The sequence below is a fragment of the Leucoraja erinacea genome, chromosome 21 (assembly GCF_028641065.1).
Source record: "Leucoraja erinacea ecotype New England chromosome 21, Leri_hhj_1, whole genome shotgun sequence".
NCBI classification, from domain to species: Eukaryota; Metazoa; Chordata; class Chondrichthyes; order Rajiformes; family Rajidae; genus Leucoraja; species Leucoraja erinaceus.
This window is the reverse complement of record NC_073397.1, coordinates 24,244,878-24,271,307: the sequence shown is the minus strand read 5'-3', so window position 1 is coordinate 24,271,307 and position 26,430 is coordinate 24,244,878. Positions and strand designations below refer to the sequence as shown.

General features: G+C 41.0%; 1 protein-coding gene across 1 annotated transcript in view; it reads right to left on the bottom strand.

The window, feature by feature from the left end:
* Positions 1 to 544: 544 nt before the first annotated feature.
* The window catches only part of LOC129707421 (formin-H), an 87,244-nt gene continuing 61,358 nt past the window's right edge, over positions 545 to 26,430 (bottom strand). The window contains exons 12-17 of the mRNA XM_055652443.1: positions 13,819 to 13,971; positions 9,917 to 10,046; positions 9,439 to 9,471; positions 3,130 to 3,227; positions 1,101 to 1,184; positions 545 to 1,006 (exon numbers count right to left, since the gene is read on the bottom strand). Coding sequence (XP_055508418.1) covers positions 878 to 1,006; positions 1,101 to 1,184; positions 3,130 to 3,227; positions 9,439 to 9,471; positions 9,917 to 10,046; positions 13,819 to 13,971 — 627 coding nt within the window. The 3' untranslated portion in view covers positions 545 to 877. The remainder of the gene's footprint in view (positions 1,007 to 1,100; positions 1,185 to 3,129; positions 3,228 to 9,438; positions 9,472 to 9,916; positions 10,047 to 13,818; positions 13,972 to 26,430) is intronic.

Genomic DNA, 26,430 nt, shown 5'->3' with positions numbered 1-26,430 from the left:
CAAAATCAGTACTCCATTCCTGCTTTTTCCCCCATTTCCCTTGATTCCATTAGTCCTAAGAGCTATAACTAACTCTCTTGAAAACATCCAGTGAATTTGCCTCCACAACACAGAAACAACTACTGGGCAGCCATTTACAGTAAACTTACACTAATCCAATTTTATTCTCCCACATTCCCATCAATTCCCCCCAGATTCTACCACCCACTAGGAACAATTTACAGTGACCAATTAACCTACCAACCTACACGTCTTTGGAATGTGAGAGGACACCAGAGCACCTGGCAAAAACCCACATGATCACATTGGGAAATGCAAACACCAGACAGCACCAGGCGATTGAATTGCACCCAAGTCACTAGAGCAGTGAGGCAGCAACTCCATTAATTGCACCACAGTACCTAACATGGGGTATATTTCTGGTGCTCACGCATTCTGTGCTTGATTGTAATATACACTTGATTGTCCATACACTTGAATCTTGTCATAATGAGCTAGAAATATAGGTGCAGGAGTAGGCCTCTGAACAATTGAATTGATGAGCTGTATAATCCTCTGAACAATTGAATTTCCATCCAATTAATGGGCCAGTGTATCTTCCAGGACTGCAACCCTCTGAGAACCCGCATGAATAACACTGGTGGGAGCCTTGAGGACGTTGCAGCCATTTGTTCTCCTAGTGTGTGATTATAGAGGGAGTTAAATGAAAGGGGTGATGAATATCTCGACATTAAGATGAACAAATTGATGGTTCTATTTCAGTTTTCAGGGCACTGGATTTTAGAATAACATTAGTAATTTGACTAATTTCAGCACTACTCTGAAATACATCATTTAGCCACCAGGAAAAGAAAAGTTCTTATAACAAAAGTCAGTATTATTTCTGAACTGTTTTCAATCTACATTTGTTTTGTTCTGCAACAACTTTTCTGAAATCTTTTATGAAGGAGGAGACCCATCCGAACATAGCTTCCGCGTCTCGATCTCGTGGTTCTCCAAATCTGACCTAAAACAGTGACAGAAACAGATCCGAGATTAACGTCAAAAATAGGCGGAAAGCAGAGTCTCCAAATGAATACAAATATTGCAAGTAATATTACCAAGATGGCACTGTAGAGTTTCTTCATTTCATCACATTGTTTACTCAACTGTGACAGTTCGACTTCATGTTTTTCAACAATAGACTAGAAAAAAAAGAATTTGTTTTTATCTCAAAACATTTTTGCTGAAATTTGGATGGACAGGCTACATCCATGTTACTAAATTCATTTTCAAATTTCTCCTTCATCTAATTATTTTCCTGATGCTTTAATTGTTTGATCAAAAGTCCTCACTTGCTCAGATTAATCTACACTGAGGATAGACACTAAATGCTGGAGTAACTCAGCGGGGCAGGCAGCATCTCTGGATAGAAGGAATGGTTGACGCTTAGGGTCGAAACCCTTCTTCAGACTGAGAGTCAGGGGAGAGGGAGACACAGAGATTTGGTAGGGCAAGGTGTGAAAATGAGAGATCAAAGGCGGCGATGTCCAAGGAAAATGTAGAATGGATCATTGTTAGCTGAGGGGAAGGTGACAACAAAGCATACAATCAATAAATCTTAATCAGGAGGACAGTAAAACTAGTTAGAGAACTATGATGTAGAAAGGATGGAGAGAGAGGGAAAACAAGGGTTACTTGAAGTTGGAGAGATCAATATTCATACTATTGGTTGTAAGCAGTCCAAGCAAAATATGAGGTGCTGTTCCTCTAATTTGCAGATTCTGCAGCCAACATTTTGATAGAACCTCAAATCCTAATCTATGTCCACCCCAACTCATTACGAATGTATACATCCCAATTTATTTTCCTTTGCTCATACCACATGCTCCTCCTCTGTGATATATGCAAAATATTTATATAAAAATAATATAAAACTGATGGTGCCCATACTAATAGATAGGAATGCATTTTGCAATACAGATAAATATCATATCCCAAGGCATTAGCCACTAGCACATTGTATATTTTCTTGCATTTCACAAGCTAAGAAACAAACTTCATTAATACTTTATGAGGAAAATGATCGTAAAACAAACTAATAATGGTGATTAATTACATTGCACGCCAGTCCATGAAACTCAGTTTCAGCCACATCATCAAATTTCTCAGTATTGCTCTAAACTGAGGTTATGCTTTAACAATACAAGGGCGGCAAGGTGGTGTAGCGATTGATCAACTGCCTTACAGCACCAGAGACCCAGGTTCGATCCTGACTACGGGTGCTTCTCCGTACAGAGTTTGTACGTTCTTCCCGTGACCTGCATGGGTTTTCTCAGAGATCTTTGGTTTCCTCCCACATTCCAGACATACAGGTTTGTTGGTTAATCGGTTTGGTATAAATGAAGAAATGTAAAATTGTCCCTAATGTGTGTAGGGTAGTGTTAATGTGCTGGGATCGCTGGTCAGTGTGGAGTCAGTGAACGGAAGGGCCTGTGTCTGTGTTGAATCTCTAAATTAAACTAAACTGCACTAAACTAATAAAGAGTTTGGGAAGGCTACGTCTGATGGTACACAATGTCGGATGGCTCTAATGCAATAGTCTCCTTGATTGAGCTCTGTATCAAAGACCAAATGTTGCTTCATGGACTAACAAAATATATAAATGATTAACATTGAGAACTTTAGAGAGATCCGAGTGAGTTTTAATAGGTGAATTATGGACAGTGATCAATGTCCCAATAACAAAAAGATGAACCTGAAAAAACTAATATAGGAGAGAAAGCCTTTAGAAGGTTTGAGATACAAACCTAAGATAACAGAATTTGAATGAAGAAAAAAAAATGGAATTCTATAATACCATTCATGACCTCAGGCCATCCTAAAGCAGTTCACAAACAATGATTCACTCATTGAAATGTGGCCACAGTTACAACATAGAAAACATGGAAGCAAATTACGGTCGGTAAGGTGTCATGAACGGCAAGATGATAATCACCAGGTAATCTGCTATGGTGATATTCGTTGACTGATCAATTTTAGACAGGTAATAGTGACGGACACCCCTGACAAGCACAATGTCTGGTCTAAAGTAGCAGCGCAGACATTTTAAATCAATGCTTTTTCAGTAAACCTTTCACCAGGAATTACCTTCAGTTCTTTGTAGAATTGCACATCTGAGCTGTTCTTGTTCTTTGATTTAAGTATCTCTCTGTTCAGAGTGATTTTTCCCATCTCATTCTTTAAACCTGTCGTTGTAAAAATGCATGAACTTAATTATTCTTATTTGAAAATCACTGAAGAAAACAGGTAAAAACAAATCATCAACAACTAGGCAGTATGGTGGCACAGTGGTAGAGTTCCTGCCTTACAGCGCCAGAGACCCAGGTTCAAGTTCCTGACCACAGGCTCTGTCTGTACGGAGTTTATAAGTTCTCCCCATGGGTTTTCCCTGGGTGCTCCGGTTTCATCCCACACTCCAGACATACAGGTTTGTAGGTTAATTGGCTTTAGTAAAATTTGGCCCTAATGTGCAGGATAGTGTTAGTGTATGGGGATTGCTTGTCGGCATGGACTCGGAGGGCCTGTTTCTGCTATGCATCTCTAAACTGTGAATGTAATTTCAATTTGATTAGTGGGAAATATTCTTTAGTCTGGCTTGCAGGAGTGTTGGTGATGTAATCCCATTCTCGGCTGTAGTGCAGCAAATTTAGTGCTGCAGATAACTCAAGAGCAACTGCACACCCAGCAAAAATATTATCTGAGACTCCAGTAGAGCCATTGAGATAACGCAAATAAAGAACAGTGATGCATACACCACTGCACTTCATCTATTTGAAATGAAATATGAATCAGTCACTACGCTGCCCAAATCAAAATTGCCATCAAGTGCAGTGAACTACTCATAAGATTAATTCTTCAATCACAAAGACTGGATAAGCAGCGTGCCAACTCATTCAGATCAATCAGCTCAATAGTAGTTTTATTTTATTGTCCTTAACAAATGCCTTTATCCCACTGAAACACCAATTTATATGTGATTCTTACACATTTTACTTGATCAGTATATATAGCAACATTTTTGTCATATTTATATTGACATTTACATTATTATTTGGGCAATTGTTCCGGGTCAGTGCTCAGAAACATGTGCCAAATTAAATATTATCTGTGAAATGCAAAGTTTCATTTGGAACAGAGTTTAGGGCGATTACTAGGGTGCAAACCAAATGGTCGACAAATTCTACTGTTTATGGAAAGGTTGGTAGAACAGGCTTTCCACGGCACGTGTTCAACGTCTTCCACCCCATGCTCAACAGCTGGGTGGGCTGAGAAAGGCTACCCTCCTGCAACTTGTTCCCAGTGCTCACAGCATAAGCTCGGTCCTGTGGATCAACAGGTTTCCATTAAGGCTCCACAAAGCAAATTATGCATTTGTTATGCACATGTGTCCCACACTGTCTGCACTGTGGCAGATGAATTTGCGGAGAAGCTCTCCAGACATCTGTCACATGGGAATGGATGCCATTTCGCACCTTCAGGCCTTTCAGTGCATTAGCACATCAGATGCATGATGGCGCAACTGGTACAGCTGCTGCCTCACTGCTGTCCATGCAGAATTGTGACCAGTCTCCTCCTACATCCTAAAGATGTGAGGGTTCGTAGGTTAATTGACCTCTGCAAACTGCCTCTAGAGTATAGGGAGTGGGAAAACATTGAATTAGAGTGAATGGGTGATCGATGGTTGGCATGGACTATGTGGGCCAAAGGGCCTGTTTCCATGCTGTATATCTAAACTAAAACTAAACATGGAAGGCATAGAAGCAAAATAGAAAGCATTAAAAATCATATGAGTACCATGTGATCATCTTTGGAATAAATTTCTATTACGCGGTGCACAGTAATGCTGACTTTACAGGATGGAATCTCTTGCCCATGTACGTTGCTGAGCCAAAATTTCCTCAGAACACCTGCAGATGATGTTGCAGTAATTTGTGCCACATCAGAGAGCACACAGTACATCCTACAAGGTCAAATTTCCCACGATGGAAGCGTTTAGCAAACCATGAATTATTCTGAAAGATAATTACTGTACTTTGAAGACCTGGAGATATCATCACTTGAGAAGCTTATATGTGACACTAGAGAAGAATTTATCAGTTGACAAAGATATTAAAATATTTAAATCCCCAGACACAACTGAGACTCACTATGCAAGTTGAAAATATTTTTAAAGAGGAAGGCAGATCTAAATAAATACATTGCCTCATATCTATTTGCGTTTCAGGATAAAATGTATCAGTAGGATATTTAGTCCAGTTTGTGCTTTTACCAACGTGTATTGATTTACTGCTTTCTCGTTTTTCTCTTTTCTTCGCATATTTCCTTATAAGGAAATATGTGAAATATAAGGAGCCACTCACCCCTTGGATTTACATTGATGCACAGAGCAATCCAATTCCTTGAATAGTTATCCCTGTAACCAATTTGCCCCACATTCCCATCAACTTTCTTCAGATTCTACTATTCACCTACACACTAGGGCAATTTGGAGAGGCCTATTAGCCTACCAACCCACACATCTTTGGGATGTGGGAGGAAACCAAAGCATGTTTGGAGAGTCTAGGACTAGAGATCATAGCCTTCGAATTAAAGAACGTTCCTTTAGGAAGGAGATGAGAAGGAATTTCTTTAGTCAGATGGTGGTGAATCTGTGAAAGTCTTTGCCACAGAAGGCTGTGGAGGCCAAGTCAATAGATATTTTTAAAGCAGAGATAGATAGATTCTTGATTAGTACAGGTGTCAGGAGTTACGGGGAGAATAGAATAGAATACAATAGAATGCCATTTATTGTCATTCAAACAGACATGGTTTTGAATGAAATTTCGTTCCTGCAGTCATAACATCAAAAAAAAACCAAGACACACAATTAACACAATTAACATAAACATCCATCACAGTGAATTTCCAAACACCTCCTCATTGTGATGGAAGGCAAAAGTCTTGTCTCTTTCCTGTTCTTTATTCTTCTCCCGTGTTCTAGCAGTCGAACTGCTGTGTCGAGGCGACCGGGGCTCCTGATGTTAAAGCCCCCGGTGGGTGATCCCGCAGCCGTTAAAGCCGCGCCGGACGATGCAAGGCCCTGCTCCGGGTCTTGATGTTAGAGCCCCCGGCAGGCGATGGTAAGTCCCCCGGCCTTTAAAGCCATGCAGGGCGATGTAAGGCCCTGCTCCGGGTAATTTTACCCCGCGATTCGGGCGGGAGAAGTTACCGTTGCGGGAGCTCCGAAAAGCGGTCTCCCACCAGGGACCTGCAAGCTCCCGATGTTACCGTCCACAGGGCCTGCAGCCGGAGCCTCCAAAGCTCCGAAGTCAGGTCGCAGCCGCGCGCCACGACAGCTCTCCATGCTCCAAAGTCAGCCAGCTCCGCAATGGTGAGTCCGCAGGCTCCACGACTGGAGCTCTCAGATTGGTTCCGGTTGGAGGCCGCCGGCTCTACGATGTTAGGTCCAACGACAATGGAGACCCGACAGGGAAAAGGTCGGGTCCCCGTACAGGGAAGAGATTAAAAAGTTTCCCCCACCCTCCCACATATCTGAAAAATAAAAACAAAAACATACATCTAACGGGACAAAAAGAAAGAAAAAATGGACGGACAGCAGTCGAGCCGCTGCCGCAAGGCGCCGCCACACAGAGAAGGCAGGAGAATGGGGTTAGGAGGGAGAGATACAACAGCCATGATTGAATGTTCCTTGGTTTGTTTTATGTGGGGGGTGGGGTTGGGGGAAACTTTTTTGGAATCGCTTACCTCGACGGAGATGCGATTCTTTTCCATATCATATCTCTGTCCCCACTGCGGCCTAACATTGTGGAATTGGCACCTTTCCTGGAGACCAAGCTGCAGGAGACTTTAACACTGCAGAACTTGAGATCCCTTTGCCAGGGATTCCAACCACGGGGCTTGTGGACTGAAAGCCCGCGGTCTCTGGTAAGAAGAGGCCGACTCGGGAGTTCGATGCCGCGGAGAGTTTCAACCACCCCGACGCGGGAGTTTCGTCCACCCCAATGGGCGCTCTGATCGTCGGCTGCGTGGGCTTTGATCGCCCCGACTGCAGATGGTTTGACTGCCCGACCACGGGAGAACATGAGGAAGAAGATTGAACTTTATTGCCTTCAACAACAGTGAGGAATGTGGGATCCACTGTGGTGGATATTTATGTGGTCGTGTGTCTTGTTGCGTTTCACTTAGTATGGCTGTATGGTAACTCAAATTTCACTGTATGTTATGGTACATGTAACGATAAACTGACCTTGACCTTGAAACCTTAATGGGCTGAATGGGCCTAATTATGACCTTATGGTCTGGAGGAAACGTGCAAATTCCACAAAGTCAGCACCAGAGACCAGACTTGATCTCAGGATTGAAAGTTGATGGGAATGCAGGGAACATTGGTTGCAGAGAGAAATATTTAAGGAAGCAAATTGTGTTGGACCTGTGGGGTATATGTTCCATCCAATGTTAATTATATTTCCTTTCATACACAATCATTTTCAATCAGAAACAATGAGTACAATTTTTAAAATTAACAAGTACCGATATCTTCAAAATATCAATCAAATGGTGAAGCATCTAATCAAACACAGGAAAAGAACCATTCTATGCAATCTTCTGTTTTCATGCAGGCAACCTAGAATGGATTACCATACGTACTCCTTGGTTGACCATAAAATAATAATTGAAAACATTGCAGAAGCAACAATCGAACTTCCAAGAAGCAAGAATTCTTCAGCTTGGATTTGGCATGGGAGTTTCCACTTTAAGGACAAACGACAATTCAAGCAAACATTTTGGGAAATGTTTCCTTTAAAACTCAAATTGTAACCCAATGAGTGCAGAATCTAACATTATCCAGCATGATCGGGCAGTGTGGAAAAAAAATCACTTGCCTCGATTATGGTTGTCAATGTCAAAGATATCATAAGATGATGTCAACATATTACACTCTAAAATTCAAAGTTGAAGGGAAAAATTGCTTTAAAAAGATTTCAATGTTTCTAAATTCTGATTTGGAAAAAAATGTTTAATGCAGCTGAATTTTTTTTTAATGTAAAGTAAACATAAAAGCAGTCCTCCAAGTACCCTATTCTATAGTACTGAAAACAAGCTTTTAATAATGATCACTTGTATTGGCTAGTTTTCCTTGAGACAATTTACCTAGTCATGGAGTCCTTCTGTATCTCATTGTTTCTCAGTAAAAATGATATCGTAAAAAAGGAAACAGTGTTATCATTAGATGGAACAGATGCCTCACAGGTCCAACAGATTGTAATGGAGATGGAAAGAGGTCCTTTGACCCAACCTGTCCAGGCCGACAAAGATGCCCACCTAAGCATTAGCCCATGTTTGACCCATGTCCCACAAACCTTTTTCTATCCATGTACCTGTCTAATTGTCTTTTAAATAAATGTCTTTATTATACCCACCTAAACCACTTCCTCTGGCAGCTTGTTTTGCATACATACCACAGTGTGAAAAAGTTGCCATTCTGGTTCCTATAAAATCTTTCCCTCTCACCTTATATCTATGCCCCTTGATTCCCCAACCATGGGAAAAAGACTGCGTGTTCATCCTATTTTGGTACAAAATGCTGGAGAAACTCAGCGGGACAGGCAGCATCTCTGGAGAGAAGGAATGGGTGACGTTTCGCGTTGAGACCCTTCTTCAGACCAGTCAGGGGAAAGGGAAACAAGAGATATAGAAAGTGATGTAGAGATATATGGAACAAATGAATGAAAGATATGCAAAAAGGTAATGACAATAAAGGAAACAGGCCAGACCGGGTCTTGACCCGAAACGTCACCCTTTCCTTCTCTCCAGAGATGCTGCCTGCTGCGTTACTCCATTATTTTGTGTCTATCTTCGGTTTAAACCAACATCTGCAGTTCCTTCCTACACACTGTGTTCATCCTACTGATGCCATTTAAAAAATCATGACATAATTCATGGCAAAAACTCATACTTAGATCCTTAGTAAATTATATCATTTAAAATGTTTCTTCTGTTATGTATACACCTAGCTTAACCTTTAGCATCTTCCTGTAGATCTGCAATTAACACCAATAACATCGATGGTGATTAACACATCCTGGTAATATGAACCATTTTGGGATCAAGCAGGCTTCCACCTTGGTATTCTCAATGCACGAGTAAAAAAGAGAAAAAAAAATCATATTCCAATTGCAGCAAATGCAATTTATATTAAAAAATCCCAAATCTTTTAAAATATAATAATCTAATACAATTGAATGGAAATTCCAGGCGATTATTCAGCATAGTTTCTCAGTTTCATAGAATTAATGCACATTAATACTTCCTATAATATTCATAAGATCAACCACAACACTTGATAACAGAGTGTTACAAAATATCTTCATATATTAAAATGGAGCCTTTACTTACCATCTACCTCTGCAATCAAACCCTTAATGGAATCTATGAAGGGGAATAAATAGATCAGCATCAGGAATGCACGTTGTTGTACAATATTGTAGCTTTTGGATGCAATGTACTGGAGTAACTGAAGAAGGATCGCAACCCTAAACATCACCCGTCTATCTTCTTGAGAAATGCTGCCTGATCTACTGAGTTACTCCAGCACTTTGTGTCCTTTTGTGTATTAACCAGCATCTGCAGTTCTTTGTTTCTACTTTGTAGTTTTTGGTTTGCACTTCGGACTTCAGCCTTTTTTTGAACGCATTGGGTCACTACTAATTTATTGATTTTTTTTGTTTACTATAAATTATCTATGTATATTGTTATACAAGTCTGTTATGTAGCAGGCAAACAAGAATTCCATTGTTCCGTTGTCGCTACATTAAACACTCTTGAACCTTGATTCTTTTCCACAGTGCTGCTAGTTTCGGAGATTTCCACTTACCTCCAGGAACCTCTTCAAATTCTGTCAGCTCATGGGGAAAGTTTGTCAAGTCTGGTTCTAGCAACATGATCTGGTCCACAAGAGCATGAAGTAAGGTGAATGTCCTGTCCTTCCCTCTCAAGTCGACCACCTACAGACAATCATCAATGAGACTGGTCAAGATTAGAGGATTGCTAAATACCTATCTTAATTTAATTTAATACAATTTAAATCTTTACAATGTTGGATTTTACTTTCATTCCCACACTAAGCTAATGTTTGAACATCAGTATACAGATCTTTATAAAATAGTGGGTTGGCAGACAAACTATTTAAAATCTGCAATAAATTCCCTGCAAAATGGTTTCCATTTGCATTAAATCATTAGGGGGGGTGGGGGGGTTCTCTTTGCTGTAGATGGTAACATCATGAACATCTTCAGAGAGATTTTGTTTGCCAAATTTCCAGCAAAATTATATATCAGCTGTTTTAAACCCATTCATGGTTTTACTTGAGGTAGTGTCCGGGCAAGTCATCATAAACACATGAATTTGTTGCACATTGCGGTAAAATAATTCCTACTTATGGATAGTGACAGTTGATTAAAGTTACAAAGTATCCATAAATAAGAAATAGTGGCATAATAAATTGCATCCATAATTGAAACTGTTTGGCTGACTACCTGCAATAAGTCCCTTAAATGGTTTAAATATTTGTAATCATGTCCAACTAATACATTACTTTACAAGCTATGACATTTATCAGCTTCTTCCTGCATGCTGGTTATGGGACATTAAAGACTTAAGTATTCCTGTGAAACCCATATTTCAACCTGCCGGCAGAATGATGTGCACTCGAAAAGATCAATGCTCTCCTCTTCAATCATTCTTCGTTTGTTTTAATGGGTGGGTCTTCTGCACAGTAAGTAAATATGAGACCTTTTATAAGATGATAGTAAAATAAACGGACAGAGTGAATGGATAAACCAGATCTGAAAGGACTGAACTTGCCTACGAAGGTGCAATGATTCTGAACGTTGCAAAGCTATTTCTAGGTATCGAGCAGTGATGGAATGACGAAGGTCAGCAAGAACCATGCAATGGAGAGTGAGCCAAGTGCCCTTGTAGATGAATTGGGATATGCAGCAAATAAACGTAATACTGTAGAGGCGTCTGCTATCGCACGCAGATATCGAACCTGGCGTTTGGAAGCCGTGGTCACGTGACTCAGGAGGGGCTGTTGTTTTCGCACGTTTTTTCCCCTGCGCGCGTTAGTTCAGTGCTGACCACCGATGTGGCCAGACTTGTCTGTTAAACCTGTATGCTGCAACTTGAACTTTCGAATAAAGTATTGTTGAAAACTCCAGGAGTCGTTTGTCAGACCACTAAAATACTTCATTTTAATTAGCTATTTTCCAACAAAACCTGCAAACGTGACAATATTATATTTTTAATTATCTAAAGAAATCCTTATTCAGTTCAGAAATAAATCACTTATGGTAATGTTAAACTGAGCACTGACAATGGTTTGCAACTGGAACCCAGTTGACTCTGCACAGCTCTGAGTCCAACAATGAGCTGAATGTCATTTCTGATTAAGATCTATAGAGGTCTGTGGAAAAGTGCTTATGGTTGTGCTTACATCTCCATTCACAGCATCTAAAACCCAAACAAATCCAAAATGTTGCAGAGAACTGATGCTGTCATCATTTGCTTTATGCCAACAATAAAATGAGACAAGTTTGTGATTTTTTTAAAATCTACAGCAATTCTCTAAACAGTAAGAAGGTTGCGGAATATTAGTCCAACACACATCATTATTTCCCCAAATTCAACTTGGTGTGAGACTGTGTTCACTCCCAAGTTAGGCTAGTGATGTTTCACACTAAAACATCCCAGGGCAGAGAGTGTGTGAATCCAACACAATTCCAGTTATTGTTCAGACTTGAATTGCAATTCCCACATGCCTCCGTTTTTGACATGAACATGGAATGGCAAACACAGGCAAATTAAACTAGTTCAGATACATATCTTGGCCAGCGTGGACGAGTTGGATTGAATAGCAAGTTTCTCTACTGGACAGCTGGCCATTGTATCCAACAATACACATCAACAATTGCCATCTGGAAAATGTGGATCACTTTCCATGTCTTAGACAATAGACAATAGGTGCAGGAGTATGCCAATTGGCCCTTCGAGCCAGCACCGCCATTTAATGTGATCATGGCTGATCATCCCCAATCTGTACCCCGTTCCTGCCTTCTTCCCATATCCCCTGACTCCGCTATTTTTAAGATCCTTATCTAGCTCTCTCTTGAAAGCATCCAGAGAACCTGCCTCCACCGCACTCTGAGGCAGAGAATTCCACAGACTCACCACTCTCTGTGAGAAAAAGTGTTTCCTCGTCTCCGTTCTAAATGGCTTACTCCTTATTCTTAAACTGTGTCCCCTGCTTCTGGACTCACTCAACATCGGGAACATGTTTCCTGCCTCTAGCATGTCCAAGCCCTTAACAATCTTATATGTTTTATTGAGATAGAGAAGGGAATGGAGGGTTATGGTACGAGTGCAGGCAGGTGGGACTAATGGGAAAAAATGTGTTCGGCATGGACTTGTAGGGCCGAGATGGCCTGTTTCCGTGCTTATTGTTATATGGTTAAAAAAATGGTTCGGCATGGATTGTAGGGCCGAGATGGCCTCTTTCCGTGCTGTAATTGTTAGATGGTATATGGTTATGCTCCATTCTCTCAGCAGAGTGTATAAGCCCAACTCTCCATTCTCTCAGCAGATGACAGTCCCGCCATCCCGGGAATTAACCTTGTAAACCTACGCTGCACTCCCTCAATAGCAAGAATGTCCTTCCTCAAATTAGGGGACTAAAACTGCACACAATACACCAGGAGTGGTCTCACTAGGACTCTGTACAAATGCAGAAGGACCTCTTTGCTCCTGTATTTGATTCCTCTTGTTATAAAGGCCAACATGCCATTCCCTTTCTTCATTGCCTGCTGTACCTGCATGCTTACTTTAATAGACTGATGTACAAGGACCCCCAGATCCCGTTGTACTTCCCCTTTCCCCAACTTGGCGTCATTTAGATAGTAGTCTTGGCTCATCTCCCTTCCAATGCAATGACACACCACTGACTCTGCTGTGCAAGGGAGGCTTTTGTCAGGCTTAGGAATCTTTGACCACAATGAGCTCCAAGCAAGAACTATGCTACTGGCCTACAATGCCATTATTCGTGATTCAACTCCATGTAGGAGGGTGACTTGGACCACCTACAACAGACACTTCAGAGCCCTCAAATCCTATCACCAGAAGGACCTCCAGAAGATCCTTCAAATCAATTGGGAAGACAGGTGCACTAACATCAGAGTGCTAGAAGAGGCTAATATTGATTAACATCACCACCATCATCATCGAACACCATCTCAGATGGACTGGCCATGTGGTCAAGATGCCCAACTTTTATCTCCCAAAATCAAATCCTCTACTCTCAACTACTCGCAAAAGAGTGAATCCCTGGAAATCAGAAGAAGTACTACAAGGATAACATCAAGATCACCAAAGAGTGTTAGATCAGCCCCACCAACTAGGATCTAGACCAGGATAGAGCAACATAGAGAATCAATGATCACAAAGGAACTGTACTCCATGAAGACCTCTGACAGCCTGCAAAACACAAGCACTAGCAAGTACCACCACCACGAAGGCCCAACCACATCCCACCACCAATACTACTTGTCCATGCCCACACTGAAATAAAGTCTGTGGCTCCATGATTGGCCCCTCCAGCCATCTCAAGTCCCACATAAATTGCTCATTAAGAGGACATTATCATGTAAACATGATCACATCAACCCTACGACTCTATTGTGCATCATTTAAGTAGTGATTAGCTGGTAGTATCAGTTAGCTTACTTTTGGAAGGCATGACAGAGAAAATCCTTTTGCCATTTCCTTGCCAGCATTCTTGTTCAAGAAATTGCCTATTGCGAGAAGATAATCAAGCACAGAAGCAAACATCTTGCTGTTCTGCAACTGCGAACATGCCTTGATCTTCTGCTTTATCAACTGAAACAAAGGAAAATGAAAAGGTTAATGTGACTTTATACCACATAAAGTTCAAATCTACAGCTTGACAAATTGGCGCTCACTATCAATATTTCACCTGGAGATGGAAATGGAGATGGAGCTTGAAGATGGAGTCCAATATTGTGAAAAAAAAGATTAATTGAACCATAAAATGTACAATAAGGCAATAGATGGACACGACAGCTTGAAATCATTCCATTACACCCTTGATGAATGATAGATTGGGTCATTCTTTTGGCATAGGATAGAGAGAACATGCCAGTTCACGAGGAAAATCATTAATGTAATTCCAGGAAACACAAGACTGAAAAGGAAAACTGATGCTAGAAATTTCAAATTCCAAATTCAGTTTCAAGTTCACAGAGCATGAATGACCTGATGGGTAATAGATACAAAAATCCTTAATCTTAACTACAACAGAAAATAGCATTAGATACAAACAGGGTCATATTGCTCTATTGTTTTCGTAGAATCATGAATCACGTATTAAGCATACTAAGTTTTTTAAATAACGAAGGGTATAGGCAGATTAAATACCAAGAGCCTGTTCCTATTATAGTACCTCCTCAATTTCCTTTTAGCAAATGTCCATTGGCTTTCCTTAATAAACCCTGCCTTCCCAAATGAATACTTTATTTTCTTTGACAATAGTTTCTATAAACCCCAGATTACAACCAAAGTTGCTTCATAATTTGAATGGCTGGAATTTAGCAATGTCCCCACATGAATACAGGAGCAATGTGGTTCGATGGCATCTACATGTCTGGCCCATTAATCTATGAACATAAGTTTGAATCCAACCATGGGATTATATGAAACTGGAATTAAAGAGCTTGTGGTAAAATCCCATGAAACTTGTGGATAGTGAAAAAAAACGAATGTTTTCACTAATGTTAAATCTACCATTCTTGCTGGCCCGGCTTATATGTGACTCCAGACCCACTAATGTGGGTGATTCTAAACGGTTTCTTCATTTCAGAGGAAGTTAAATGTGTACAATAAATGATGTGCGAGGCATCCGCATCTCTTAAACTAACAATTACATTTTTTTAAATCAATTAATTGGAATTAAAGTCATACATTTGTCACTGTTTGTGGGAAGTTTGGAAGTAAATTTTCTAACTGTGCCTGTACTAGGTTCTGAAAGATGATCTGCAAATATGTATTTTTATCGTTATTGTTTGTGAACAGTGTTGACTGTTTATTAACTTTCAATTTTGCTTCCAAATAGTAGATTCAGTATTTACTAAATAGCACCCCTGGTTCTGCCCAATATGCGTTTGTTCCTGATTTCAGAATAGTGAGCTCTGCATGACAAAGCAACATTTTTCCCTTTCTCACATGATATATTCTGTGAGCAAGACTGGCAATGAATTTCAAATCAGCATATAATTAATTACAAGAGCCTGATTCTGCCAAGACCTCAAGAAATTTAGCTGGAATTATCCAAACTATTTCATTCAGAGTTCTTATAATGAGCAGGCAGAGATTTGAAATATAGTCTCAGAGGTAAAACATATTAACTCACTGGCTATCCAGTTTACTAAAATAATCTTCTATGCAAGTCACTCTAATACTTGAATGTAAATTGCTCAACTCTCTAAGGGTAATGACCATTGGCACAGCATTTATCTATATATTTAATCACCAGTCATGAAGTGGCTCATATGTAAGTTTCCATGCTGCACTTATTATCCTTTTTCATTCCAAAGGACTTCCAAACCTGTATGTGGACAATTAGCTCCACATCAATTAGACCTTCTGTTAGATGTGACTCCGTGGTGGCACCCTTGCCTCTAGTTAGGCATACTGCAGAGACTTGCGCAAAATATCCTGCTGGCATTTTGCTGCAGCACTGCAGGAATTCCATATTTTAGTTTAGTTTAGTTTAGGGATACAGTGAGGAAACAAGCCTTTGGCCCAACGGGCCCGCGCCGACCAGCGATCTCCACACTTACGCTATCCTACACATAATAGGGACAATTATACCAAGCCAATTAACCTACAAACTTGTAGTCTCTGGAGTGTGGGAGGAAACTGGATATCGGAAGAAAATCCACAAAGGTCACAGGGAGGACGTACAAATTCCATACAGACAAGCACCCATAGTCAGGATCAAACCCGGGTCTCTGGTGCTCTAAGGCAGCTGTGCCCATATTGAACTGTAGAAAAACTAGGGACATTTGGGGGAAATGTTTGAGCACCACATAAGTGCAAATCTTTCTTTCTCGTAGTCTCAATGGAAGATATCAGTTCCTCACACACAAGTACATTTTGGCAATAGAATATACATTGTTTATCCCAAGATCCCATTTTGTCTGGTGTAGGAACAATGGCATGTAGAGCTACTAAAGTATTGCTCTTATTCCAAATCTGATAGGAATCAACAGATATGATGCAGTGTACTTTTCATGTGTACAGACAGTGATTATGCTTTTACATTCTCATGTAAATTATACACCATGGAAATTCAATGATAAGCTGCAAGAATAGTATGATAAAGGAATGAATGTACTTTCTTCACAGATCTTCCTTGAGTCCGTATGATGCAGAGAGCTGGTTCTAAAAGAAGCCACTGTGCATTTGATTTTATTCATTTAGATATCTTTAGTTACGGCAGCTGGATTCTAAAGTTTAATATCACACTACACACAGATTTGTGAAAGGTTGAGAGCACAGACGGAATTATGTTCCAATTTCAACTGCTTTGTCAAAGGAATAAGCAAAATGTTATCCTTCATCATAACAATACTGCCTTTGACTGTATGTAACCAAGTAATCAATTTAGAACAGACCCGAGACATAGACAGAGACGCAGAGAGAGAGAGAGACAGAGAGAGACAGAGAGAGACAGAGAGAGACAGAGACAGAGAGACTAATTCAACATTATTACAAGGTAACAACATTTCAAACTCAACAAAGTTTTTGCTCAGCAACTTTTCGCAACCATAAGCATCTTGCTCTAAGTTCAACCTCGAAATATGAGACACACAGCATCAACACATATCATAAAAACACAGAAATTCTAAAGAGTGGAAGTCATTTGCCCAATGGTGCAAGTACAGATTCTTTAAATGAACGATCATATTTGACAAACTCTTAACCCAGAGCCCTTCATCTTTCTTTCTTTAATTATATACTCTACTTTAACCTGTTAATAGATTTTGTGCAGTTGTGCAGCTAGTCCACCTACTGCCTTATAACTCCAGTGAGGTTCAGTCCGGACTTCAATGCTGTCTGTGAGGAGTTTGCATGTTCTCCCTGTAACCAAGTGGATTTCCTTCCAGTGCTCTGGTTTCTTCTCACATGCCAAAGATATGCATGTTGGGTGTTTAATTGACCAAAGCAAATTGTCCATAGTGTGTAAGAGTGATTGAATGGAGGGAGATACTGAGAACACCAATGGCCAAGCTGGCCAATTTCTCCTGTTTTTACCACAAAGAAAGACATGAAGAATAGGGAACTTAGGAAAGTTAATGGAGATATCTTGAGGGCATTTTGTATTGCAATCAAGGAGAAGTTGGACATCCAGAGACATATGAAGATAGATATAACTACTGGGCCTGATCAGATATCTCCATAGAAATGGGCGAGCTGCCGGAAGGCTGGAGGGTGGCTAGTAGTGTGCCTTAAGATGGGCTGCAAACAAAAACATGGGAATTTAACATCTGTTGTAGGAAAGGTTACTGGAGAGGAATCTGAGGTATAAGATACACATGTTTTTGGAAAGACGGGTTAATTAGTGATAACCAATATGGATTTGTGTGTGGGAGATCATCTCTCGAATTTGATTTCGATTTTTGAAATAGCCAAGAATGTTGATGAGTGTTGGGCTATAATGTTGTCTATGTGGACTTCAGCAAGGCCTTTGATAAGGTTCAGCATGATAGGCTGCTCTGGAAGAACGTGTGGTATCCAGGGAGAGCTGGTTAACATGCCCCATCTACACTAGTCCCACCTGCCCACTTTTGGCCCATATCCCTCCAAACCTATCATATCCATGTGCCCGCCTAAATGTTTCTTAAACATTGTGATAGTGCCTGTCCCAACTATCTCTTCTGGCAGCTCGTTCCATGCAACCATCACCTTTTGTATAAAGTTCATGTCAAGTCAAGTTTATTTGTCACATACACATACGAGATGTGCAGTGAAATGAAAGTGGCAATGCTCGCGGACTTTTGTGCAAAAAGACAAACAACCAAACAAACTATAAACACAATCATAACACACATATACCTTTACATAATAAATAATGGAAGGAAAAACGTTCAGTAGAGTTAGTCCCTGGTGAGATAGGCGTTTACAATCCGAATGGCCTCTGGGAAGAAACTCCTTCTCAACCTCTCTGTTCTCACCGCATGGCAACGGAGGCATTTGCCTGACCGTAGCACCTGGAACAGTCCATTGCAGGGGTGGAAGGGGTCTCTCATGATATTGTTGGCTCTGGAGTTGCACCTCCTGATGTATAGTTCCTGCAGGGGGGCAAGTGAAGTTCCCATAGTGCGTTCGGCCGAACGCACTACTCTCTGCAGAGCCTTCTTGTCCTTGGCAGAGCAATTCCCAAACCAGATGGTAATGTTCCCGGACAAGATGCTTTCCACCGCCGCTGCGTAGAAGCACTGGAGGATCCTCGGAGACACTCTGAATTTCCCCCTGAGTTACCCTTCAGGTTCCTATTAAGTCTTTTCCCCCTCACCTTAAAGCTATATCCTCTAGTTCTCGATTCCCCCTACTCTGAGCTGTGCATTTACCCAATCTATTCCTCTCATGATTTTTTACACCTCTGTAAGATCATCCCTCATCCTCCTGCGCTACAAGGAATAAAGAATTGTCCTCCTCAACATCTCCCTATAGCTCAGGCCCTCGAGTCCTGGCAGCATCCTCATAAATCTTCTCTGCACCCTTTCCAGCTTGACAACATCTTTCCTATAACATGGTGATCAAAATTGAACACCATAGTCTAAATGTGGCCTCACCAATGTCTTATATAACTGTAACATGACCTTTCAACTGATGAAGGGCAATGTGGCAAAGGTCCCAAATGCCTATGGTCCTTGTTGTGATATGTTATCATCCAGAAAACATATGTTAAGGATCTAGTCAAACTTGAGGCAAGCTTGATTTGGATCCTACTTGCAGAAGCTGCCCATATATATTGGTCATTACTCACTTATAAACCAGAACACCACATCCAATTGATTGATAATCCATGATTTATTCATAAATGTCTTAATCCTCTTGATATGAGAAGTACTATTCAGTTCAAGGAGTTCTCTGGCAAATTATTCCAAATGCCTCTTATTCTTTGTGTAACAAGTTTCTCCTTTCCTCCTTCTAACTTGTTCTTATTTTTCATGTCCCCTGGTATTTGAGCCGGTTGCAGCACTGAGCAGTTTCTCTGGATAGGTTCTGTCAATCATATTTCCAATCAGTCTTCTATTCAAATTTCAAAATATCCTCTTTCCCGTCCCCCACAAAAATGAACATGAGCAACTTCCAAAATCTTTACTCAGACTTAACTTCTTGATACCCAAATAAAGAAAGATCAATTGTTTAATCAGGTTATATAAAGTGGGCTTATTTTAACATCAATTATAAACACTCACTACACATCATAGAAGTCTGGTTGTCTGCTCATTGCTTCCACTGGGAACATAACCTCAGAATACAAAAATGTCATAATATTATCTGTTCCCTTTTTTTAAAGGCGGGCATGACCACGTAAAACAACAAATGTTTTGTCCAAAGGCTGCAGTCAAATTAGTTGATCTGCTGCAAGCTCACATGAAATGATCTGAACCTACAAAATATTCTGTGAAGCAGGCTGGATGGGTTTTTAGTGTGTGCAGACAGTCTCCTTTTGAAGCTGTACCAAGATAGATAATCTATGAGAACACATGGATCTGAAGGTGACCTTTTGGCATGGGTAGCAATTTGGACAGGTGGTAGGAAAGAGAGAAGGGGTAATAGGCAGGTGCTTGAATTGGCAGGAATGACCTTGTGGAGTTCCTCACAGGCCTTTATTAGGGACTGTTTTTCAGTTTGTTTGTTCATAAATGTGTTAGAGACAGAGAGACCCAAAAACACACAATGAGGTCTCTTGGAAATCTGTGAATAGGGAGGAAGAATGGTGCAAAGAAACATTATTAGTTTAATTGAGTGGGTGAAACAGTGTCTGCTTAAGTTCCACATTAGATCTTCCACTGAAGATAGATAATGTTCTGAATGGTAAGAAGCTGGTGATTTTCAGGGCAGGATAGGAATTGAGACCTCCATGTAAATAAAGCAGCAACAGGTAGTGTTTAGCTACAAAACATATTCTGAATGAATTGCATCAAATGGTATCAAACCGGGAAATATTTGGTAAAGTAATTTATTCGGGTCTAGTCACCTCGAGAAGGATATATTGTAAAATGTGCAGCAATGTTTTGTTAGATAGCTATCGTGAACTAAAAAGAACAAGTTACAGGGAGACATGCACATACTGAAGTAATATTTCCTTGAATATAGCACATTAAGGGGATAACCAACTTGAGCTGTGTAAACTAGTTAAAAGAGTTAATAGTGTAAAGACAAACTATTTTCTCTGGTGGGAAGTGTAAGGGGCCATAACACATCAAGAGCTAGGGCAATATTGTGGACAAAGGATTCTGAAAATTTGTAACTCTCTTCCTCAAAATTCAGTCAAGGGGAATTGTTGAACTTCAGACTGCTAAGTTTCTATTTTAATGTATGCGAGTTGGAGATTTGGCAACCAAGATTTTTAATGTACAAATCCCTCATTTACACTCAGGAAACTCAGCAGCATCAGGAGGACCAGGCACTTGACATGGTTCTCCAGCATTGTTTGTACCAGGGCCAGTCAGGAAAGGCTGATTGTCTGCTAATCAGTCCCCTTTCCTTGCAACTGGATGCAGTCAATGTCCTCCATTATTTTCAATCTTTCTCCCCACTCATTTCGTCAACTAGCAGCATGCAATCTTTTCTTCTCCTTCAGACTCTTCAGCTGATATCCTAACTCACAACCACTCTAGTTCTCCAATTGATACCCATCCTTGTTTATCCCACTTCCCACTTGACCCTCAACTGCAGAGCACCAACATGGAGCTGATCAATGATCTCCTTTCTGGTTTCTCCAAATCCTACCACTAGCTGCACTTCTCAATCTCATACACTCTTCCCCATTTACAATTATATTGACCCCCACTTCCCTCCTCCACCTCCAGACCTCTGATCTCACTCTCCTTCCTCCTACAAGGATCTGTAAATTTCAACAAGGATGCCAGTTTCAAGGCAGCAGCTCACAAGCGGAGCTGCTTCTCCTAGTTTTTATGATAGCAAAACATGATCCTACCACTCCCAACAACTTACCCTAAGGTTTGGGGCTCCCTAATGCAAATGTAGCATTGGGTCTTCCTGGAGGTCCTCCTAAGCCATCCATCAGCAAATGATACGATAGTCTATGCAGTAAGAATGAGTGAACAGCGCTTAAAGTGCTCCCAACTCTCCCCCATCCGCTGTAATGCTGGAGACACAAGAGACAGCAAATGCTGGAATCTCAAGCAAAAGGTTGGAGGAACTCAGAGGGGCAGACAGCATCTGGGGGAGAATGGGCAGGCAACATTTTGGCTCAGGGCCCATCCTCAGACTAATTGAAGTGGGGAGGGGGGGGACTAGAAAAGAAAGGTTGGGGCAGGATAAATCAGGTAAAGTAATCGTGGGATATGGCAGGTTGGCAGATGAGAGTGGTTAGTGGTTTGCTCATGAAATTGCTGGATGCTGACTTATTATTGGCAACAATGAACCACGGGTAGTACTTTTTGGTGATGAAAATTCAGGGGCAGATTTGGCAAGGGTAGTTTATGGAGGTTCTGGCCAGAAATATTGCAAGTCCAGAATTCAAGATTTTGTCCTTGCAACGAGCCAATATTTTTCCAACCCGCACTGTAAATCAGATGTCTGGCATATCTTCCTGTCAAGCTAGAAGGATTCCACAGCAGACTAATGTCCTGGTTTAGAGGGTGCAGCAGTTAGTGGAGCCACTACATCAGTTCCCTCCTCTAAATACAACAGGTACATGGATATGAAAGGGTTTGAGGGATATGAGCTAAATGCAGATAAATGTTTAGTTTAGGAATACAGGGTGGAAACAGGCCCTTCGGCTTGTTGAGTCCATGCTGACCAACAATCCCCACACACTAACACTATCCTACACACACACTAGTGACAATGTACAATTTTACCAAAGTCAATTAACTTACAAACCTGTACGTCTGTGGAGTGTGTGAGGAGACCGGAGCACCTGGAGAAAAACCTACGCAGGTCACGGGGAGAACTTACAAATTCCGTACAGACAGCACTTGTAATCAGGATCAAACCCGGGTCTCTGGCGCTGTAAGGCAGAAATTCTATTGCTGTGTCACTATGCCACACATGAGACAAACTTAGATGCGACATCTTCATCGGCATGGACAAGTTAGGCCGAAGGGCCCGTTTCCTGTATGTATGACTTTAACTCTAAGACCTTGAACGCCAGAGCTCTTGTTCGCTGGGGAGGAGGGACTTGCGACAGCCCTAGAGAGTCGGTTTGAGGGACCACATATGCATGCATTGCTGTGAAGGCACTTATTTTCTCCCTGAAGCTATCCTTCAGCTGGCAAGTTTCCTGAAGCCTGGGAGACCCAGCCAGCCACTGTCAAGCTTGCAAATCAAGTGGAATCAAACACTGACAACCTCATTAAAAGTTTGTAATGGCTAAACTGCCTCCTGGCAGTTTAGCCATTACCTCACCTCCATTGGATCTAGAAGTGGATAGATAGATATTTTAACACAACTCGCACAAACCCATTTTCTTGAGGTTTGAAGCTTACAGTTCTTTCAGCACTCACCACTTTCAGTAACTTTAATGTTCCCTTGATTTTATCTCACCATGTCACATTTGCTAAGTACTAAGGCTATTAGTACCCTGCCTCTTTTTTTTCCCCAAAGTAGAATGAAAAGTGCCTAGTGAAGCAGAATTTTTTATCAGGAGCTCGATGATCTGCCCAAGGGTAAAAGCCATACTGCCTATCTATCAAAGAATCTAAGACCATAAAACATTATGCTGAGTCTTGAGAGAAATTAACTAATGCAAAGGTACATTCCATTACATTATACAAAATGAGAACAAATGGACAAGTTAATAGCAATGTAGCAGATATTGGGATTATTTTAAGCAAATCAACCCTTAAGAGTGCATGGAGAATATCGCATAAAGGTTGCCGAGTAATGTTAATATGCACTTGTCGACAAAAGCCTTGTCAGTTAGGCATTTAAATCTTGAAAAAGTTGATGCAGTATGGTTATAGGTATTTCAAATGCCTCTCTCCATAGCAACCAGAATGACAGTGCCTGGACTTTAGTTGCATGAAATGAATCCTCCTGTTACAATTCTAGTAGACTGGGGAGGTTAAATTTGAACTTCGTAAATAAATCAGATCCTCTATTCATATTCTTATTGCCGACAAAAACTGCAGATATTGTACCAAATTCAGTTTGTCATTAAAAATAAATAAATCAGCATGCTATAATTACTCTCTTACTACTGAAGCATGCATTAAATACACAGAGGAGGGGAGAGAACTAGTTTAGCATTGGATCCTTGGAGACTTTCTGAATTTGGAGGGGAATGAATGGTTCTTCTGCAGACTGAACCTTGAACTCTTTCTACTGTCTGATTGAGTGGTATTCCAACAGGAGAATAAGATCTAAAGCAGTGAGGCAGTACACTGTACATTTAACCACCACGGGGATTGTTTAATGTTATCAGGATGAAAGACATCACATAACTCTGCCAACACGCATCCTCCAGCACAAAGCTTTCTGAATAAACTTGGCTGCCTTATTGAAATTTGATTGTAAATGTAGCCCCCTAATCTAATCTTTTTTGCTTATTCATCACATTTTTTTAATCACTTTGGACAGATAAGAACCAAATGTTAAAGATGGCCAGGTGAGGAGAGCGATGATGATTCGCAGTACGACCGGATGGGGGCAGTAGCTACAACGGGGTTGGCCAGTTGCAACTAAGACTTTGAAAAAGGTGCCAAAACCTGGTGACTATTGCAGATGGACTCAGTGAGTTGTTTCCATGCATCTGTACTGAACCAGGGATTGAACTTATGTAGACAATAGATAATAGGCAATAGGTGTAGGAGTAGGCCATTTGTCCCTTCGAGCCAGCACCGCCAATGAATGGCTGATCATCCCCAATCGGTACCACATTCCTGCCTTCTCCCCATATCCCCTGACTCTCCTATCTTTAAGAGCCCTATCTAGCTCTCTCTTGAAAGTATCCAGAGAACTGGCCTCCACCACCCTCTGAGGCAGAGAATTCCACAGACTCACAACTCTCTGTGAGAAAAAAGTGTCTGTTCTAAATGGCTTACCCCTTATTCTTAAACTGTGGCCCCTGATTCTGGACTCCCCCAACATCGGGAATATGTTTCCTGCCTCCAGCGTGTCCACACCCTTAATAATCTTATATGTTTCAATAAGATATCCTCTCATCCTTCTAAACTCCAGGGCATACAAGCCCAGCTGCTCCATTCTCTCAGCATATGACAGTCCCGCCATCCCTGGAATTAACCTTGTAAACCTATGTTGCACTCCCTCAATAGCAGGAATGCCCTTCCTCAAATTAGGGGACCAAAACTGCACGCAATACTCCAGGTGTGGTCTGACTAGGGCCCAATACAACTGCAGAAGGACATCTTTGCTCCTATACTCAACTCCTGTTGTTATAAAGGCCAACATGCCATTCGCTTTCTTCACTGCCTGCTGTACCTGCATGTTTAATTTCATTGATTGATGAACAAGGACCCCCAGATCCCGTGGTACTTCCCCTTTTCCCAACTTGACACCATATAGATAGTAATCTGCATTCCTGTTTTTGCTACCAAAGTGGATAACATCTCACTTGTCCACATTAAACTGCATCTGCCATGCATCTGCCCACTCGCCCAACCTGTCCAAGTCACCCTGCATTCTCATAGCCTCCTCCGCACTGTTCATACTGCCACTCAGCTTTGTGTCATCTGCAAATTTGTTAATGTTACTTTGAATCCCTTCAACTAAATCATTGATTTTTATTGTGTATATATATACACAATATATATGTACATACATACACTAATCACTGCCTGCCATTCTGAAAGGGACCCGTTAATCCCTAATCTTTATTTCCAACCAATTTTTTATCCATGTCTGCACTCTACCCACAATACCCATGTGCCCTAATTTTTCCCACTAATCTATGTGGGACCTTATCAAATGCTTTCTGAAAGTCCAGGTACACTACATCCACTGGCTCTCCCTTGTCCATTTTCCTAGTTACATCCTCAAGAAATTCCAGAAGATTAGTGAAGCATGATTTCCCCTTCGTAAATCCATGCTGACTCAGACCGATCCTGTTACTGCTATCCAAATGTGTCGCTATTTCATCTTTGATAATTGACTCCAGCATCTTCCCCACCACTGATGTCAGGCTAACTGGTCTATAATTCCCTGTTTTCTCTCTCTCCCGCCTTTCTTAAAAAGTGAGATAACATTAGCTTCCCTCCAATCCACAGAAACTGATCCTTAATCTATAGAACATTGGAAATTGATCACCAATGCATCCACGATTTTTAGAACCACTTCCTTAAGTACCCTGGGATGCAGACCATCAGGCACTGGGGATTTATCAGCCTTTAGTACCATCAGTCTACCCCACACCATTTCCTGCCAAATGTGGATTTCCTTCAGTTCCTCCGTCACCCCAGATCCTCTGGCTACTAGTATATCAAGAAGATTGTTTGTGTCCTCCTTAGTGAAGACGGATCCTAAGTACCTGTTCAACTCTTCTGCCATTTCCTTGTTCCCCTTGTGTGGCAATAATCTTACAGATCTGCATGCAAAAGAGGAATTTCACGGTACCTTGGTACATGTGATAATAAAGAACCATTCAACCATTGAACCAACACATTTAAACACAGCCTATCGCAGATTACTATTAGGGGATCAAAGCCTGGACAAAGACTGGATCAAAGGAAATTCCACGTGAGAAATGTGAGGAAACTCAAATACAGACAACTTTATGCCAATGTTTCCAGCTAATTCCACATTGACAATTTGCTCAATTTGATGAAACTGCTATTTCCCTGCAGATGGAGTTTGTTTAATGTCAAGGGATTTGACTTGTGATATAATGGAAATTAGGAATAGATTTATCATGGCACCACAAAATATTGCAGTGAAGGTGCTCAGACCTCAATTCTACCTCAGATGAATGGGAAACTAAATTCATCCACATTCATCTGAATCTTGTGGTATGTGTGTCAGTGGCAAAGTCAACATTAGTGTCTGCTCTCAGTTGAACTCGTCAAACCAGTGGTGGGTCACATATAAAGCAACGACAAC